Source organism: Opisthorchis viverrini (assembly GCF_000715545.1).
Source record: "Opisthorchis viverrini unplaced genomic scaffold opera_v5_335, whole genome shotgun sequence".
Lineage (NCBI taxonomy): Eukaryota > Metazoa > Platyhelminthes > Trematoda > Opisthorchiida > Opisthorchiidae > Opisthorchis > Opisthorchis viverrini.
Window position 1 is genome coordinate 532,692 of NW_008751990.1, and position 18,984 is coordinate 551,675.

Sequence of the window (18,984 nt, forward strand, 5' to 3'; positions counted from 1 at the left end):
GACCTCCCACTGTATGCTAACTTAACGCATCTCTCGTGAATTTACGGCCTGACTGTTATCTCGGCTTCGGCCGAACCTTCCGCGTTTAAATGTTGACTTTCATTCGCTTAAGTAGTTCTTAGTAAATGCTACTTAGAATGGTACTGCTCAGTTTACCTCTCCTTCACCCAGCTGCCTCCTCGTCCTCGTCAACGTCACGTCGCAGCCATTCAGCTCCACCGTGTTCTGAAGACACTTCCGAGGCGACAACAAGCAGTCCAATTAGTGTTCGTTACGTGCCACCAAAGGCTACCACCACAGTCGTCTCTTCACTGACCACAAGTGTGGAAAATTCCGGGGCCGGTAAAACGGACGAACCAAGTGTAGTGACAAATGAGACACATCAAGAAGAAATTCAGGTGCGTTTTTGAAGGTCACAAAATCTGAACGGACCACCTCTGTTCGGTCGCATTTACCAAATGAGATCTGGAATGGCTTTTAGTTTCAGAGCGTCTGGTAACCAATGGATGGGTTTTAACTGGGTAACGTTTCGCTTTTGACACAAACGTTTTGTCAGGACAGTCATGCAGGTTACCAAGTTGGTCAGGTTATAAGACAGACAGAGGACCAGTCACCTCTTCCGGAGAATAGTTGAGTCATTTGAGCTGACATGTGATCCTACTTGATCTCACGCACCCACTCTCCAGTTTTATTTTCCAAGCACTTGCAAGCCCACACAGTGTAGGAAAATTTAACAGTGGCACCCAAGATGAATTATTGACTGAAGCCCTTCGAATCGGAAGATAAAGAAGCCGAAGATGATCAAAAATAATTTGAAATTCCCCAAACCTATTGGCCGTAAGATTTGGGCAACTGCATCAACCTTCAGGGCGCTTTGACTGACGTTCAATACTTATCTAGTGTACCAATCGGCTGAAGTTTTGGCGATTAGTTCTCCGTTTGTCTTAAGACCTGGTAAGCTTGATGATCTGCTCACTTGGTCTGACGAAGTTTTTTTGTCAATTGCGACACGTTACCCAGTTAAAAACTATCGATTATTTATCGGGTCATTTTGAAACGATGAATACCCATTCCGCTCCACACTTTTCCAGTTTGAAACAGTTCTTTACTGCCTTGGTTCGGTACAATATTTTTCAGTTACGCTAATCTCGTTTTGTTGTGCGTTGTCGGTTATCTTTTGTCCACAAAACAAACAAATTAAAGGTCAGTTGAAACAAGTACTTAGGCAACTAGTTGGCCTAAAAGCTAGTCACTGGGATTTGGGAACATACATCTTACTGGTGCAATCAGTCATGTCCAGTATGTTGGAGCGACTGTCGCGCAAAAATCCATTGAGCACAGAAATCGTGATTCGAACTGCGCGCTCCGCCAGGTTACCCGATCCTGACTCAGAATGAATATGAGGCCTTCAAGATTCTTGGAGCGAATCTGCAAATTCCACCGGTTGAAATTTTGACCTAACCACATGCATGGATGCCCACCTAAGGCTTGGTGCGGACTGTTTTGTCCAGAATCACACCGAAAGGAACGACAAACTGCCTGGACTGACCTGATGGGCGTAGCAAGGACTCGGTGACCTACGATGTGCTCTCCCTGGTTGATAGCATTGAACTCGAGGGCCTAGCTCTACCGAGACGCCTCAGTCCAGTACCACTGTTGTCTATGTCATGGTAATGCTGAGACTCCTGGACAGAATCACGGGCAAATTCGATTTTGTTTGATTCGGATACGATTGGCGGGTAAGCACCGGAAGATCCAACCTGGCTGTTTTTCGCTGCATTACGAGTTTGATTACACTGATTACTAGCTGACAAAAAACGAGAAGAAGTTTGCTGCTGGGTAGCAGAATAAGTTTAGTCAAAAGCTTATAGGATAGCTTTCGGAATTCGCGTAAAAATTTATTGGGGGAATAACATACACCGGATAGCCCATAATCATCATACGACGAAGACTGAAGGTAATCAGATCGCTCTTCTGGCATTGTGTGACATGAATTATCGGTTCCACTTATGAATTTCAATAGGTGCCTCCTTCCGGTTGGGAGCCATCGAATGAGGGAGGTAGTGCTCGATCACGCGGAGTGAGCAAGCCACATGAATGGTTGAAATGATGCTTATGTGGCAAAATATGTTCAGCCGCTTAATTAAAATGGATGGGGAACCAAAAATATTCGGATCCAAGACAGAGAATCATGTTGCAACATGTGAACCACACAAGTTTAACTTAATTTTGGTAAACCTCCGCAACTGCCCGGGATTTTAAAAAAGCATAGAGCTTATTTTAAGTCTAACATTCTGCCGTTAAGAGCGTCTGTTTAAAGTAATCGTGGCTACTCTGAGGCCTCAAAATGGTAAGCAAACGGGAATATGCAAAAAGAACCTTGAACGGGTAGTCAGTTACACATAAAGGCTTTGATTTTCAGCCACAATTTATCCCATCTCTTATAATCAGCTTGCTAACATTTAGATTTTCCATGAATACATCGTACTTTGATCACTTTCCGATGACAACTCTGCACTTAGAAGTGGGCCCCATTAAGAAATATAAGCTCCCTCCAAGTGATACCATCACCCCTCAAATGAGCAGACTTCACTAGGCTCGATTATGGTGACTTTTGATAGATCATCACGGTAAAAATTAGAAAACCATGACTTCAGCTCCTGCAGATTTTGACAAGATGAAACTTTAGAGTAGAATCATAAATGATCATGCTACTCCAACGACTGCAGCAATGAATCAACTCACACATCTGCTTAGAAGTAATACCAATACAGATAGCTTTAACACTACGCTTTTTGTATTCCAGATAACGTGTTCTGCACCTATAGTTTTCCAACCTAGATTTGCACAAAAGCGTGAGCTTGCATGCAAGGGCTATTGTACGAGTCATCAAGTATGAATCTCGGAACTGGGAATAATTTTAACTACTGTCCCACAACACCAGACAGAAAGCTGAGTGAACGTATGTCCAATGAGATGGCACACAAGTTTCGACATAAAAGAGGTGCAATTTCGGATAGCGCTTGTACGGGACGAGGCTTTCTGGTATTTAGAAACGTGACGGTCATAAAGACTGCCTTCGCACGGGAGTATTTACCAAACTGCAGGTGTTGAAGCCTGAGGACACGTCCACTACACGACTATATGGAATTGTTCAATCCCGACCTTATTTAAATTAAGATTGAATTTTCAGGTTTCTGTGTGCTCAGAAATGTGTGATTGCCCTGTATGACAATTCACTTTATCTTAGCAACTGGAGAACTATAACTGTCGTCGTAATGTACTACTCATAAGGTTGCTGAGAATCCATCGACAGCCCACGACCCGTTTCGCCTTTCTCGAAGCTCATCAGGTAGGCGCAGTCCTCGAGTTTCCGTCAACATTATGTTCTACTTGAAACCAAATTGCACGAAATTAGCGAATATACACTCATCTGCAAACTAATTCGGGAGACTCACCTGGAAATTAGTTTGCAAAAGAGTGTATATAGCTGTCGTCATTCATAGCAGATCAAATTAAAAATTGAAAAACGCTAAGCCCTTGTTTGATAGGAAAACACGTGGAATGGGCCCTTTCCGCTGGATTTTACTTCAGATACCCTGGAGAACATGTGATTTGTTCAAGTAAGGTGTTTTGTAGGACGTCACACAAGCCGACGGTAGAGAGTGTCTGTTTATCTTTCACATGGAATCTGATGAGAGTGAACGCCAAACGCAGACGGTTGGCCGTATATTTCATAACGGTGGACTATGTCGGCATTTTGGGAACAAGCTACGCATTTGTCCCGTTTGAATAAAAGCCCGTTTCAATCTCCACAACATGGGCTGCATATTTTCCAGTATGAGTCGTTCTAGGAATCCGTACCACGTAGATACGTGTGTCACGCTACCTGACTGGGAAGTCCTGACTGGCGGGTCAGTCGATCGTCACAACCAAGACAGTTGCTAGGTCGTCATTCGATGAGTCGGACACACCAATGACATTGCTCAAGTGTGAATACGTTCAGACGTGAAGATTCAGACGCGTCCAACGTGCGTTGGTGGTTACACGCTTGCCTCAGATGTTCGGGGTTCGAATCTCGGCACGGTCATTGGATATGCACTGCTGATGAGCTCTTATGAGGGCGGAACGCGAGTCTATTGCTTCCCTTTGGTGTGGGTGAACTCACCGGAATAATTACGCCAGAATAGGAGGACGACCGTTCAAACGGGCGCGGTGTGACTAGGATCGAAATCGTAATAAGTGTGAACATAGTCAGGACTGTTTAGCACTTTTTTTTGCGCCTTTTGTTATCTGCAACAAGTACAAACATCGTATGCGTGCAGGCTGTATAGTTCCTGATCATTATGGTTTGCTACTAACTTTCAACTTCACTCATGAACAAAAGGGGACTCAGAGACCCCAGAGCATTTCCATGTTCCTTCCAGCAGATTGAATCATTGAAACAAGATTGAACATATTATGTGCAAATCAAAAACAGTCCTTCAAAGTGCTAACATTTGTGTTGCCTAAGACATTCACAAGGCGGTAAATTTGTAAACAATGGGGGATAAGCGTCTATGTTTGTCTACCATTAACCATCCAAATCTCTTAGCGAACTAGAATATATTTTACAAACTAAGTTAAGAATTCTCCCCCTAGTTGGTTCTAAAAGTCTAGCTAGCTATTTGGCCAACATGCCAAGAACAAGTCTGTCAGGTGGACACGGGTTTGTGAACTTTTTGAAGGATTTTCAGATGTGCTGGAAAATACTAGCATCAGAGATGGCCAAGCCTTTGACCTGTCACATTGACTTGAATGATGTTGTTGTCACTAGGTGAGTCTTGAACTTCCCACATGGTATTTTCTAAAGTGGACTCGTCCGACAGAATGCCGTTCACTGTATCCCTCCATCGAAACGACTCCTGCTGCTTCATGAGGGGTATGTAGTAGGACCCAGGGAGACCTGAGGAGGAAACAATTTTGGGAAACTGACAACACTCTCGATTCGGGTTCCAACCTCAGGATGGTAAACTTTCGACGGAAACAGCAAATGTTCAGGTTTAAGGATAAAGCCTGCAAAAAATGGCCCTCCAGTGCTGTGCACATGACTTTTGTTATTCTCAGCCCACTGTCAAACAGAATCATACTGTAGAGGAAAATTTTGGTAGTTCGGGTGGCGTAGATAATCGTTGGCTTGTTCGCTGAGCTGGGCGATTGTAACCAAATTGCCAAGCTCAGGGAACAAGCCAACTACCAGAATTCTACTGGTTCACTAACAAAACAGTGGGCGCACTTGTCTGTCTGCGGTTGGAAGGCCCCTTTTTAAAGAATCACTTGTGACTGAAGTGGTCGCTCGTAAGAGAGGTTAGCACATTTTATTTTCCCCTTTTTCGCTCTTCTAGCCGATATCCTATCGGTTTGAAGCCAATGACACTTGTTGGCGTGCACAAAATGTTGAAATCCATTGGCAAAAACGTACACTGCTAACCAGTAGCACGTCCTACCAAAATACGAAGTATCATGGGCTTACTGCGTGACATGTAAATAAGAAAACGTCTCTCACATTGGTTTTCAGTACAGTTTGCACTACAGTGAATAGGGCACCGACAACGATGGTGCACTCGTTATGAATTTTGATGAGCGAATAAAGGGTGCAGAGCATTTGTCTTGAGAAATCCACGGAAGGGAATATGTTTGCGAACCGTCGCAGGTTTAGCAACGTGCGAACAACCCCTTGAACTGATGTGTTCTAGAAGCTTCCAAAAAAGCTCGAAGATGGTATCTTTGGGTTGTTCAGATAAGCTGGATCAAGTGGAGCGACGCTTTTGCATTCAAACAGTGATTAGTCCCTGCGAAACAATAATGGAGAGCGAAATACACTCATCTGCAAAAACAACTTGGTTTTGCGGGAGACACGTTAGGAACTCAGCTGAATGTCGTCCTGGAAACTAACTGCCTGCAAGCGGAACTACTGTGGCTAGGTGCCGGCTCTAAGCGGCATCGCCGCATTTCATTCAAGCAAAGAACCCAAAGTAACTTTGGACTTTGGACACCATAAGTGAGTTTCATGACTTGCTGGACAGTCTATTTAGTCTGCCCAGTTGAAAAAAAAATGGAATATGCCTTCGGTGTCCACCCGTAGTGGAGCACAATACAGTTTAGGCCGGGCGTTGGAGACATCATCTTTACCACTTGCAGACGAGTTGACTGTAATTCAAAACACCTGCCGGTCAACTTAAAATGACATATCGTCAGTTCCATGACCCTAGACTTTCTTGTCACTAACTAGAGTACTTAAAACTGAAAAAGTACGAACATTGTGTATTTGAGCTCGCAGACGGGCATTTATGTCGCTCCGATATATATATTGACATCCATTGACTTGTGATAAAAGTATCTTGGGCCATTGCTGAACCAGATAAGGTAATCTGGCTGACAGCCAACCCATTTTTAGAGGTATAGTTGGTCATTTGATGATCACATTTTTGAGCAAGTTTTGATGAGTAAGCTAAGTGATAAGCACTTATTTACGGTTGTAAATAGCAACCCATTACACCCAGAAAAACGGGTTGGCAGTGAAATAGATGGTGCTGACCAAATCTGTTTAATATTGCAAGCAAACCATTTTTTATATCACCAGCGAAACATTTTAGGCTTTAATCCTCCTTCTGAACTATCTTGTCTGAAAAGCTGAGGTTCCCCGTACGGAATTCCGATTGACGCGTAGGCCTGGCGATTTTGAGTATCAAAAGGATCACTTGGGATCGAAAGTTTACGGTACTATTTATACAAAATAAGCAAACCTGTACAGCAAACATCAATTGTCCACGTTCGTTGAGGCAAATCGTACACGTGTGTGTAACTGACCGGCCCAGTGTAGTATCAAAGTCCGCAAACCAGACAACGGCGAGCGGAATGTTGGCTCCATTATGTGGGTTGCGGTCATCCCTTCCGAGGATAGTCACATGATTCCGTTTGGGAAATCATGGCAGAAGTAGTCAGGGTAGGCTCAGTAAACATGGCACGAACACGCATGACTGAGTAGGTCGGCTGCGCATACACACATGCTGATGAATCGGCGTCGAAGGGGAAGGCCTTTGTGGCAAGGTGAATGGTGGGTACCTATGGACAAAACAACTAAAGATGAGAAACACATGGACGGGAATCATCAAAAGGTCAAGCAATATTCAGCAATTCGATTATTATGACTAACTTCTGTCGTCAAAAGCTAATATGCACCAGTAAAGCGTAACGGCTGCAGATGGCCAGCAACACAATCCAGCTGAGGGTTGACTGCTCAGTGCAAAATCGTTTGTCTCATTGCTGATAATTCTTCTGCTACTGGTGAAAGGAAGAAGGCCTTCGCTGCGTTATTTATTAAAGAAACGCCAACCGAACGGTTACAGACTGTTGGACAGGAAGCAATACTCTCATCTCGTTTACAAAAACTGAATATTCATCTTCGCCTTGAACGTGTTTTCCTGAAATTTCCTGTGTATTCATTAACCGCTACTCAAATGCAAGCAAATGTTACAAAGTTACTTCACAAATTCCGTAATAGATCTCACTTTTCAAGAGATGCGAAGCGGATTTACGAGAAAACATCCTACTCGCATGCCTCATTAGTAGTAATCACCATTACACTGGTACACACCAACTTGGATCCATTACTTAAAATGCATGCTGATGATTCTAAAACAATTATTAAGCTTCACTAATTTTCACTGCTGGCCCAACTCAGCACCACCTTGTAGTTAGAGGTGACATGGAGCTTTTTCTTTGTGCATTCCTGTCGGGTAACTCTATTGTTTAACTCACAGAAGGCATTAATCAAACTACGAAAAAGTGTGTTGAAGGCATCATACATTCGCAAGGAGAGCTACGCATAGTTGTGTAGTTAAAAAACCTAGACCTGTCTTTTAAAAAAACGAGTAGGCATGTCCGTCCGGTTGTTGAGTATGCTACACTTGATTATGTTCGTCTGCTGCAGTATGATGAAACTGGAAGAAAAAGTCTTGGTCGATTCCTCATGTTATTTAAACTTTTAGATTTTGTTTTTGGGAGCCGTCAACAGGAATTTGGTGAAGGTAAAAATCAGGGTCTTTTTCAATCGGTTTCCTTATTCTCAGCTACTGATTATCAGTATCACAAGTAGCCTCATGTTTTGTGAATATGTTTTTTACGCTTTCAAACAGGAAATGCTCCGACAGATACGTTATGAGAGGATTTATGACTTGCTAGCGCAGCAAGATACCCTTAAGATGGAACTGATGAAGGCTAAGGACCGTCTGATGGTTGATCCAGCTACTTGGAGTTTTGACGGTAAGTAGCTTCCTCATACGGTTGATTGCACCTTTGAATTTATTACGCTATCTATACAGATATCCCTGAACTCACTGGCTATATCACTGAGGTTGAATGAACTGCACAGGAAAATAAACCACGCGAAACGCCCATGTTCCAAGCTTTTGCGCCATATTCGCACGAACATGGCTATTCCACACGCCATTACAGCCCTAGCTTTCTTAGTTAACTGAAAGAGATACTAAGGTCCATTTTTGGTTGAAAGAACAAAGGCCCACGAGTAATTCAGTTGGTTCCCATCACTGAACGGAAGTAACTGGTTAGCAGTGGGACTGCGAATCGCGCTCGTTATCCACTAACCGCAAATAGGCATCGCTTACATTTTATATGGAATGAACTTATCAGAAATGTATACACTCCTACACTACAAGCACCGCCATCTTTTCACATAATAGCCTGGGGAATGGAGAAACTTGTAGAATCTTCTCAAGTCCAAACGATCAGGGGTACTTCCTAAGTTTTGAAGTAGTAACCATGACACAACACTGCATCTCTAAGATACATGCAATGAATCGCCATATTTTTACCGATTCGTATATGAAGTCATACTGCTGTCATCGGAGAATTCGTCAGATGGCGACCTGGAAATGAAAGTAATTTATATCTTTTTAATGTACTACTCACAAGGTTGCTGAAAATCCGTCGACAGCGCACGATCGGTTCCGCCCTTTTTGGGGATCATCAGGTAGGCGTAGTCCCCGAGTTTACGTCAACCTTATGCTCTACTTGGACCCAAATTACACGAGACTCGGCGAATACACTTATCTGCGTACCGGTTTGGTTTTGACGGGAGGCACTTGGATCCAAGCTGAGTCTCTCGTTTAGGCTATTATTCAACCGAATTTCCAGTGCCTTATGCTTCAGTTAGTACGATATCCGAGTATGTCAATACATGGTTTAGCATATTCAGCTGGATGAGAACATCACAAACGAGAAATTCAGCTGGGTTTCAGGTGAGTCTCCCGTGAAAACCAAATAGGTACACAGATGAGTGTGTTTGTCGAGGCGGTTGTTGGTTCATTTTGGAAATGCTACTGACTACAATTGCTGATGCACCAAGTGAAGTTATTCGATGCTTCCACAACCGGTGGTTGCCGATATCAATTCAGAAATGACTGATGTGAGAACGCTGTGCATGTAGCCAGCCAAAGACTGGTCAACGTACTGTCACGTGTTGTGATTTGTACACCCTGCCGCTTGTGCGTGTGTACTTAGTTTGAGCATACTTCACACCTGATAACGAATCGTCCTTTCACTTGCGAACTGTCACGCTTGAGTCATCATTGTGGGCCGGACCAAGCGGCAGATAATACAATCAGATCTGTTAAGGTAAACAAGTGTCAGTGAATAGTCACGCATTCAACACGTCTCTCTTTCGCTGCAGTATCTAGACCTCATCCAAACTGACCTGATAGATTGCAATAGCCAAGTCAAGCTCTTCGACCGACCCTAGATTGACCGATGCGATGGTAACTGTGAGCAAAGACTGGGCCAATCAGCGGACAATTGAGGGATCCAGTCAATGAACATAAAAAGGTGACTCAAGAGCGACAGGTGACACCGCAACTCAGTCCTAGGCTCAGTTATGAGGCATGCACAAACGGCAGGACAAGCACCTATCACAACTTCCCAATGCCCCTCGGNCCGATTCGTATATGAAGTCATACTGCTGTCATCGGAGAATTCGTCAGATGGCGACCTGGAAATGAAAGTAATTTATATCTTTTTAATGTACTACTCACAAGGTTGCTGAAAATCCGTCGACAGCGCACGATCGGTTCCGCCCTTTTTGGGGATCATCAGGTAGGCGTAGTCCCCGAGTTTACGTCAACCTTAGGTTCTACTTGAAACCAAATTGCACGAAATCAGCGAATATACACTCATTTACAAACTAATTTGGTTTTCGGCTGGGTTCCAGTTGAGTCTTTCGAAAAACCGAATTAGTTTGCGAATGAACGTATAATCTCTAAAAGCAATTTATATTTGCCTCGGTGTGGGCGGGCATGATTACAGTTCACTCCTTGTAACTGACTAGCGGGATTGGCAGTCAGGTCTTGTGGAAGTTGTATCATGACGAACAAGATACTGTACTCAAACCATGAATCATTCGATCCTACAGTGTTTCTTGATGTGTCGTTTCGCTTCGCATCCCCCGTCATCGTCATCATCATCATTGACAGAAAGGCAAAGAAGCAGTAAACCTTCGTTTCTACGTAGGGTGCTATTGGCCAATTCATTACTTCGCACAAGAGGTGAGGTATTTCAAATTTCTTGAGGTTGTAGATGAGATGATATGGTTTACAGGCAATGGGAAAGCTTTGATGATGTATGGTTTAGCAGCAATCGCATTTCATTAGGTCAAGCTGGAAAATCCTTCGAACCCTATGGTCTCACTAAGTATGAATGCGTTTCGTTTGAATAACTACGTTCAAAGGCCCTGGCGATCATGCACTGCTCTTTCTCATAATCTTTGTTATCACAGTGTGCGTAGCCGAGCAAATGGATCCGGATGATGAGGGTTTCCTTGATGCACTAGAGCTGGAAACCGAAATTCTCCAAAAGCGAGTCGACGCATGCAAATCGAGGGTGATGCTTATCACTTGCTTTGATATCCGCACAGAGGCAGAGATTAGTCAACCTTCAACTATAACAACCAGCAGTTCCGGGTTTTAAAGTCGACGGATTTGTGGCAACTCTCCGCATGTCCACATACCGCCTCAGTGTTGCCGGTGAATCTTGCTGGCTATTCATCCATCTACGTCGATTTCTAATTTTCGGATTTCCACTCCTTTCTACTGGCTTTGTAAACTGCTGTGTCCGTCAACAAAGGTTCACTTTTTGTGTTTTATAGTAATTTTTTGTTTATAAACACCCCACCACATGCCTGTGTCGAACGTTCCGATCATGCAGATCTATTCCACTCAGTGTATTCGGCTGCTGGAAGCAAGCCACGGTTTACCTTTTCGAACAGATACTGAATATTTTGCTCCGAAAGATGTACATTTATTGCCCCTTCTGTAAATAAGTAACACTTTCTTCATTTCTCTCGTAATTGATAAACAAATATTATTTCAACGAGCATATTTATTGTTCGGTTGCAATGAAGGGGTTAAGCAACAGAAAGTTCTGGTCATCCATTTCATGATTGATGTTCATTCACCTATTATCATCTAGTTCATCGACTTGGCTCCAACGGGGTCGACAAACCTTTGTAGCGGACCGGGACCTTATCAGCGTGTTCGGATAAATTAACAAGCAAAGTAACCAATACAAAATCACAATAGGAAAGGAATGAGTAGTCAAATGAGGACTCACGGATGTGTAGGTCCAATAGTCCACTACACCGATCCAAATGCAGTAACTAGCAGTGAAAGGAAATATTCACTTGTCGAAATTTCCCACAGATGGTTCCGCGTGAGTGATATATTCCACAGTAGAAAAATTATTCACGGCTAAAAAATGTCACAGGGATTTATTGTGGCGTTCAACAGTTGACACAGACACAGAGACTTGGTCCCACTGGTTCAGCAGTCAACAAACAGTTCAACCGAGCGTAAATACACTCGTTCAGCAAGAAGTCAGCAGGTCGCACCGGAAAACTGTGTATTCGTCACACTAAAATAAACGTCATGATACAATATGAACGACAGTTACAAAGTGTGGTTTTAAGTTCAGGATGAATGGTAAATGTGACAACGGATTACAGACACTACACCTTTCATCATCTTTGCGGGTGGGTGGGCCGGAAAAGTAAATAACTACTTTAAAATAGTGATTGGTCTGAGTGATCAGACAACAGGAATTACTGAGGGACTCTATTATCGTGTTGTGTGAAAACCTTTTCGAACTAAGTGTCAGTACACGATTTGGCTGTTTTTGTCCCAAAAGAGTGCAGTTTTGCTTCAATTGTTAAAACAACGCCTAACCTTCAGCCCCACTGAATTATGTCACAGACTACGTCTTCCTCTGTTTGTTTGCCCACTGGGGATTGCGTCAACAACCGATGAGTAACTTGTGTGGCGCACATCTACACCCCTGCATTACTATTTGCGTTTCAGGTGCACAAAAGCTGTGCTATTTCAGAGTCTGTTGGAGGAGAGTGTTGAGTAGAGACAGTGCAAAACGTTTCGAACTGTTGCGCAGCTACAGATACAGCACAGTTTTTGGGGGAAATTTACCGATAAAAACCAAATTCAACCGGTAAGAATAACAAGAAACCTTCATTTCGTGCTTTGATCTGGAGCGTTTCATTTAATTGATGGTGGCTGTCTGTGGTTGACCTGTTCAGTGAAATTGTCGACGCTAATGGACAGGGTGGAGGCCTGAAGATAGTTACTGCTTTCAGCATATTATGCCGTAGATCTCGTTCGACGAGGCTGTTCAGGCGGGAAATTCAGCTAAACCCCAGCTGGTTCCATCCATGAGGAATTCTCGAACACTCACTGAACCAAAGGTTGACATGTAACAGAAGATAAATCGCATTTAGTTTTTTGATAAAGTCTAAACTCCAAGTGTGACTGCGGACGAAAACTTCGCCTGGGAGTGAAAAATGGGGAAATGCGACCGTTTGTTGAAACACATCGTGAATTTTGTGTGTAGCGCATGATAAAGTGCTGTACAGGCCTTCTAATCGAAAAAAACGAATAAAAGGGTAAGACAGTCAGAACCGAGACGACCATTAATATTCATTTCAAAAAAATCTGTCAGTGAAAACAAAACAAAATTTAAGACCCACGGTTTTCTCGTCCGACCACGGACCTCTGCTGAAAGACGATTAACGGTGAAAAACGTTTGCGATCAGATGAAGACCATATGAGTTATGCGGAGGACTGCCAGTCTGTCCGCACACACATTTTGTGTTTGGCAGTCAGCTAGCACAACGCATGTGGCGTTACATCAAGATTTATGGGCTACGGTTGTATCCAAGCCATCACACCATGGGCGCATATGGTTTGCAACGGAAAGTCATGACCTCTTTTGAATAGCTATATGGGTTACTCCAGATTAGCAATTTTGGTATCTTTTCTGTCAACCCGTCCTTGAAAATTTCAAGAACGGCAGTTTTAACTCCCGTCTTACCAAATGTCCAATTAAGTTTATGAGAGATTCACTCACCGCATATATGATCACCATAAGGGCTGGTTCGTTAATTTATTTGTATTTTTCAAGCAGGGACGGATTTCGTCTCGATCATGTTCCGTCAATTTTATTCCATTGGAAGCGAAGCAAAACCATGATTGCATTATCGATCAAAATATGCCATCTATACACTTAGAGTATAAACCTTATTTAATTAGCGTTTTGTGTGGTCAGACATAAAGTCCTTTGTTGAATAGAGAAATTGAGAAAAAGGCGGAAAATTCTGTGGCGAGTACTGGTAATTGCCACAAATGCGATTTCCAGTCCTATTACGTACAAAACACACTTAGAGCTGTCGGTTGAGGAAACCTTCTTGAATTCAATTTCGAAGAGATTTCGGGGATGCACGATACACTACTTATTAGGAATCTTCAGTAAATAGTTGCAAGCGACCAAAACCAAACTAATTAAAACCGAAGTTAACGGTAACTGATTCCCCGGGATTTGAGTTGCAAGTAGTATTAACGTCGTGTTATGCAGGATGTATACTGATCGAGAAAATTTCTAATCAACCATAGAAAACCGCTGTTCACTTTGAAAAAGAGGTACACTCTTCTTTGGTTGTCGAAACTAACATCAAAAAGTGCAGGTCTAACCTGAAGTATACTCCAACTTGATTACACCAGATATATGTGCTTTCAGCTTTCATTCCTTAACTTCTATCGATATTTTCTTGAGGTAACCATTCCAAGCAGGCTTACTGTTGGGTAAACCCTCATGCGTACTAGCTAAATCTCGGCTGCTCAGCCAGCGCCATCCAAAAACCGTTCATTCAAACACCTTTATAAGCGCACGCCAATATGTCAACTACCATCGGTTGAGGTGAACCGGATATGAATGGTTACGTGAACAGAGAGTAGTTAACCCTTATTAAGCCACTATTATCTAACAAAATGAATCACAATAGGTTACGCCGAAAGGCACAGCACAAATCAAACTAAAAAGGACAAATCAGCGATGAGCTGGTGGTCGAATTTGAAAACAGCAGGGTTTTGCTGTAGCTGCTATCTAGCATTTGCACGTTTTACCGAAACGCAAACAGGACATAAATGTAGCGAACAAATGTACCACTGTTAGGAAGAGTCTAGTTGGGATGTTCTAGGACGTGGAAGTATTTAACGCAATACTTATAACATCACATTTAGGACTTCATGGTACTTTCATGACGATTAAACCACCATGGTCCCTTCGTTTACATTTTCCCACTGCCTTGTTACTTCATGGGGCATATCGAAAAATCGTTCGACCGTAGCACCCTTTTAGTGCCTAACTACCATGCCACCAGAAGGAAGCACGAGGGCTGAGATGCTGTCAGAGCGCCCAAGCCTAGAAAGTAGAAGTCGAGAGGCAGAGATCGCGTTCGAATCATGGACCTTCCGGGCAGTAAATTTGCGCTCCAATCACTGAGCCATCAAGCATACGTGACACATGTGGGCGTATGCGACGAATTGGTCCAGTGCCATGTTTACTGTGGTGTTTTGTACCTTTATTCTGCATTCATTGTGACATTATTTACCTTGTCAAATGCGTAATCGTTTTTCCTTTCAATAGGAAAAACCAAACAAACGCGCTACTGCCTCGACTTTCCCCACTGATTTCTCTCGCGCTCACAATGGTTACTCGTGCTCACTAATGTATCAAAGCATTTCAGACGTTCCTCGGATTTTGTCGTGTGAAAACTGTTCAGAACAAAATCCGTGGACAACCACGGTTGGATTATTACTTCTTCTCTGTCCCGGACGACTACTACTACTTACTACTGTTTCCTTAATCTAGCGTTATTATTTTTATTCCTTTGCCACAAACCTCCGGTAAAGTAGGTTTTTGGGTAGCCAAACCACTATAAGTCCAGTGCATTTGTCCAAGCAAAATGTAACGTTCGCAACATTTGGTGGTTGAGAAGTGATACGTTATGTGGGACTAGCGAAAAAGGGGATGTATCATGGTTCTCACATAGTCTCACAGAAGTGGAGATGGAATAATTTGAATTGGGAGCACACGGCTAGTTTTGTCTCAAAAACGTGGTTTGATTACTGGTTACACTGTTGTAGGGAAGCCAGGTGCAGGGAATAGGTTGAATGAGGACATGCTGCTAATATATAGGGCGAACCGAACAACGCACACGGATTCGAACTTGTGGAATAGAGAGGCCGAAATCGTAGCAGGAAACCGGGCTAACTAAAGTTGAGCGAAAATTCGTCGTGTACGAAAAACCTCGTCCCAGAGACGGGGCCAGACGAAGCCAGACGGGGCTCGTAGTTGCGACTACGTGTTTGAGTGGGCGAGGGGGTGTGGCCAAGATTCTGAAGAAGGTAGTTGCGGGAGTGTCATCACACTTGATATGACAGTGCCATGCCATCATTGACCTGATATGCATCGGTTTATGGACAGCCCCGTAGCGGTCCTCAAGGGTGCCGCCGAGAGAAAGGATACACACCTCCGTGGCAGCTGGATCTGGGTGAGTTGGAGGTTGACCTAGCGTTCAGCTGTAGCATCCTTCCGGTGCCTCACTACCATGCCACCCGAAGGAAGCACGAGGGCTGAGATACTGCCAGGTTGCCCAAGCCTAGACAGGGGAAGTCGAGTGGCGGAGGTCGGATTCGAACCACGGACCCTCCGGTCAGTAAATTCGCGCTCTAACCACCTGGGCCATTTCGCCCCAATTGACCCAAAGAGCCAGACGGATGTAGGGTCACGGATAATTTCCCTTTCGTTGGAGGACCGTGTTAGTGAGGACCGGGCACCAACCAGTTTGAAGGAATGACAGTTCTACGGAGCGTTTGGACAACTGCATTCGAAGTTTGAAGCTTGGGAAGAGAGGCAACGAGGAAGATCGCGGCAGATCGCCAATACCTCTTCCTCGTGCTCCGTTGGTCGACATATTCCACATGTTGTCCTGCATGAGTCCCATAGCGTGCTTGGGAACCAAAGGGGGTAAGATGGGTCGTGTCCAAAGCATCTGAAGAACAACGAATGCTTTCATGCGGGCTTTGGGTGATGGAGTGAGCAGGACATGCCTGATGTGAGCCAGAAGCATAATACCATTTTGGTATCTCCTCTTATTCGCTCCTTCAGCATATTACGCTACACGCAAAATAAATGTTTGTTTAATCCCCTCGAATGACGTTTGGACGAAACTTCCATCGGTGTGTCTTCCACATTCGGCATACTGACTGGGACGAACCGCTTGCAAAACAAAGCACTACCACACAATCGCAAAGTTTAATTTACTACATTCAAATATCTAGAAATGTTTGTGAAGAGACTGACAAAGGTATGATCCGGCGCCGTCACAGAGACGACCTTCTCGTGGGCCCACCTCTCTATGATCACACCACTCAAAAAATCTAGAGGCAAATTCACTGTCGTTACTGAAATAAGATGACCAGCATTCCATAAGATAGAAAGCGTACCACTTGAAACAGCAGACTGGTTCTGCTATATCTATTTCATGCCAGTTTTTCAATGCACGTGGTGCGCTACAAATGTGCGGCACCCTGGCAGAAATAGGAAGAAAAATACTACATAAGGTGAAGGATGTTTCAGCATGTGTCTGGAGGCCGCGAAGGTATCCACGACCGTGTGAAAATTATTCTCAGCAATAGGATTATTGGCATACCATATCAACCGTCACGTTTCGCTATCAGACGGGGCACTATATTGCTGAACGCCGCAGAGTAGATGAGCAAAAGCCTCCTGATACCAAACCCCTCCCCTCTGCACTTCCGTGCATAACTGGACAAAACTCAGGTAAACGCGCTCCCTGAAAGTTCGGAAGAAAGAATTGCCACCTTTTACTTCGTGCAGTTGTTTCAGCTAGATCAATGAAACCTAGACAATCATCAAACTGTGAAGGCTGGTCAGCTCAGATGCCGCCAGTGTTCACACGCTGAGGCGAGCAAAACAGCACGAGCTACGTCTTCGAACTTCGCGTTTCTAATTCATTGATGTCTAGTGTCCGTCAGAAATAAGCACTTCAGTTAAACTGTATGCTCGTAGAGCTCTTTTTGCCTCCGGCCACGCATCGGCGGATTAACTTTGACTCTGCTGCTTCACCACGTCGGTTGATCTGGCTCCTCATTTTCGGCAATTTGAAGTTCTCTTATCAGGCACCATGCGGAATTCCTCAACTTTGGCCTCTTTCGCTTTGGTTTAACTAGCATCCCCAAATTTTGACGGTCTGTTTAATTCAGCTAGATATGTTCTCAAACTTTCGGAAAGATCCTAATGAGTGTATTTTCTTGCCCTTGATATCCATCGCATTTAGATCGAGCCGGTTTAGGCGTGTCTGCGTCTAAATCGAGTATTGTCCAGTATTTTTAGACTGGCTGATTTCATCGCAATCCTACCAGCCACGCGTTTATTCTGACTGTACCGTTATGGTTATACCTGACGGCATACCGCACACAAGCCAACGATAAATATTATCAACATATATGTTTTGTTTTCTTAGGTTATTGGAGGCGTCTATGCTGGGTTGCTTACCGGTCGGTTGCCGCTCTTGCACAGCGAGAGGAAATGAATTTCGTGTAATTCTGGTTTTTCTTTTTGCGATCGGATGGAGACTCAGACTCCCTTCTGGCCGTTGTTACCATAAAAACACACCGGGTGAATGAGACCAGTACTGGTCATTTTGAATGAGCACAGACGCACGGAAAACAGAGGGCATCTTCTGGTAATGTGTGATCATCACGATCTCTTCTCTGTGGTACTCATGGCTAAGAAGCGCCAAACAGGTCAGCACTCTGAGTCACACAACCCGTACTGTTATCTGCCCCCGATCTTCCCTGCTGCCGCACTAAAACTTCTGCGTGCTTTCCAATCATGCGTGATCCTGGGCCAGCAGATGTTCACTTCTGAAAAGCATTCGCGGACCGAATGAAAATTTTACGCTATATTTTTTGTATTTTGCTGCATTCATGCTCAAACCAAAACACACCACGATTTCCCTCGGCTTTGTCGGAATTTGTTTTAATTGATCACCCTTTCTAATTTATGGAGCGCATTCAGATTTAATATTGCAGAGACATGATATCAGGCCGCTGGCTATTCGCACAATGAGATTGATTTCTCGAAATCTACGGCATTTTCAGACTTGCCACTTCATAGTGTAGAATGTCTATGTATAAGGTACATGCTCCTGTATTATTGAAAATCCTTTACTATGGCGATTTGTTTAAGTGAACTAAATCTGCAGGTGAATAAACACCGCCGACTTTGAATACCTTAACGGATGAAAAAAATCGCGAATTGTGGAAAAGGTTGACTCACATACAATGAACGTAACTTTCAGGTATTTTTCCACCGGAACAGACTTCCTCAACATTCTAGAATCTAAATGGTCTTTGGTGATGCAACTTATGCGCAGGCGCATTCGTGCAAACAACTTTTGGCCGATGATTCCTTGTTGCCAGTGGTGCACGCTAATTATTTGCTAAACATCGTGAACGTTGACTGGCAACTTACAGAGTTTTTCATTACAGGTTCCGAGTTATGCTA

At 43.8% G+C, this 18,984-nt stretch overlaps 1 protein-coding gene across 1 annotated transcript in view; it reads left to right on the forward strand.

Moving 5' to 3' along the window:
- Window positions 1–11,380, forward strand: part of T265_10089 (hypothetical protein) — a gene marked incomplete at both ends in the record, with an annotated part of 62,283 nt that extends 50,903 nt beyond the window's left edge. Inside the window, 3 exons of the mRNA XM_009176357.1 lie at window positions 172–398; window positions 8,178–8,304; window positions 10,829–11,380. Coding sequence (XP_009174621.1) covers window positions 172–398; window positions 8,178–8,304; window positions 10,829–11,019 — 545 coding nt within the window. The remainder of the gene's footprint in view (window positions 1–171; window positions 399–8,177; window positions 8,305–10,828) is intronic.
- Window positions 11,381–18,984: the final 7,604 nt, after the last annotated feature.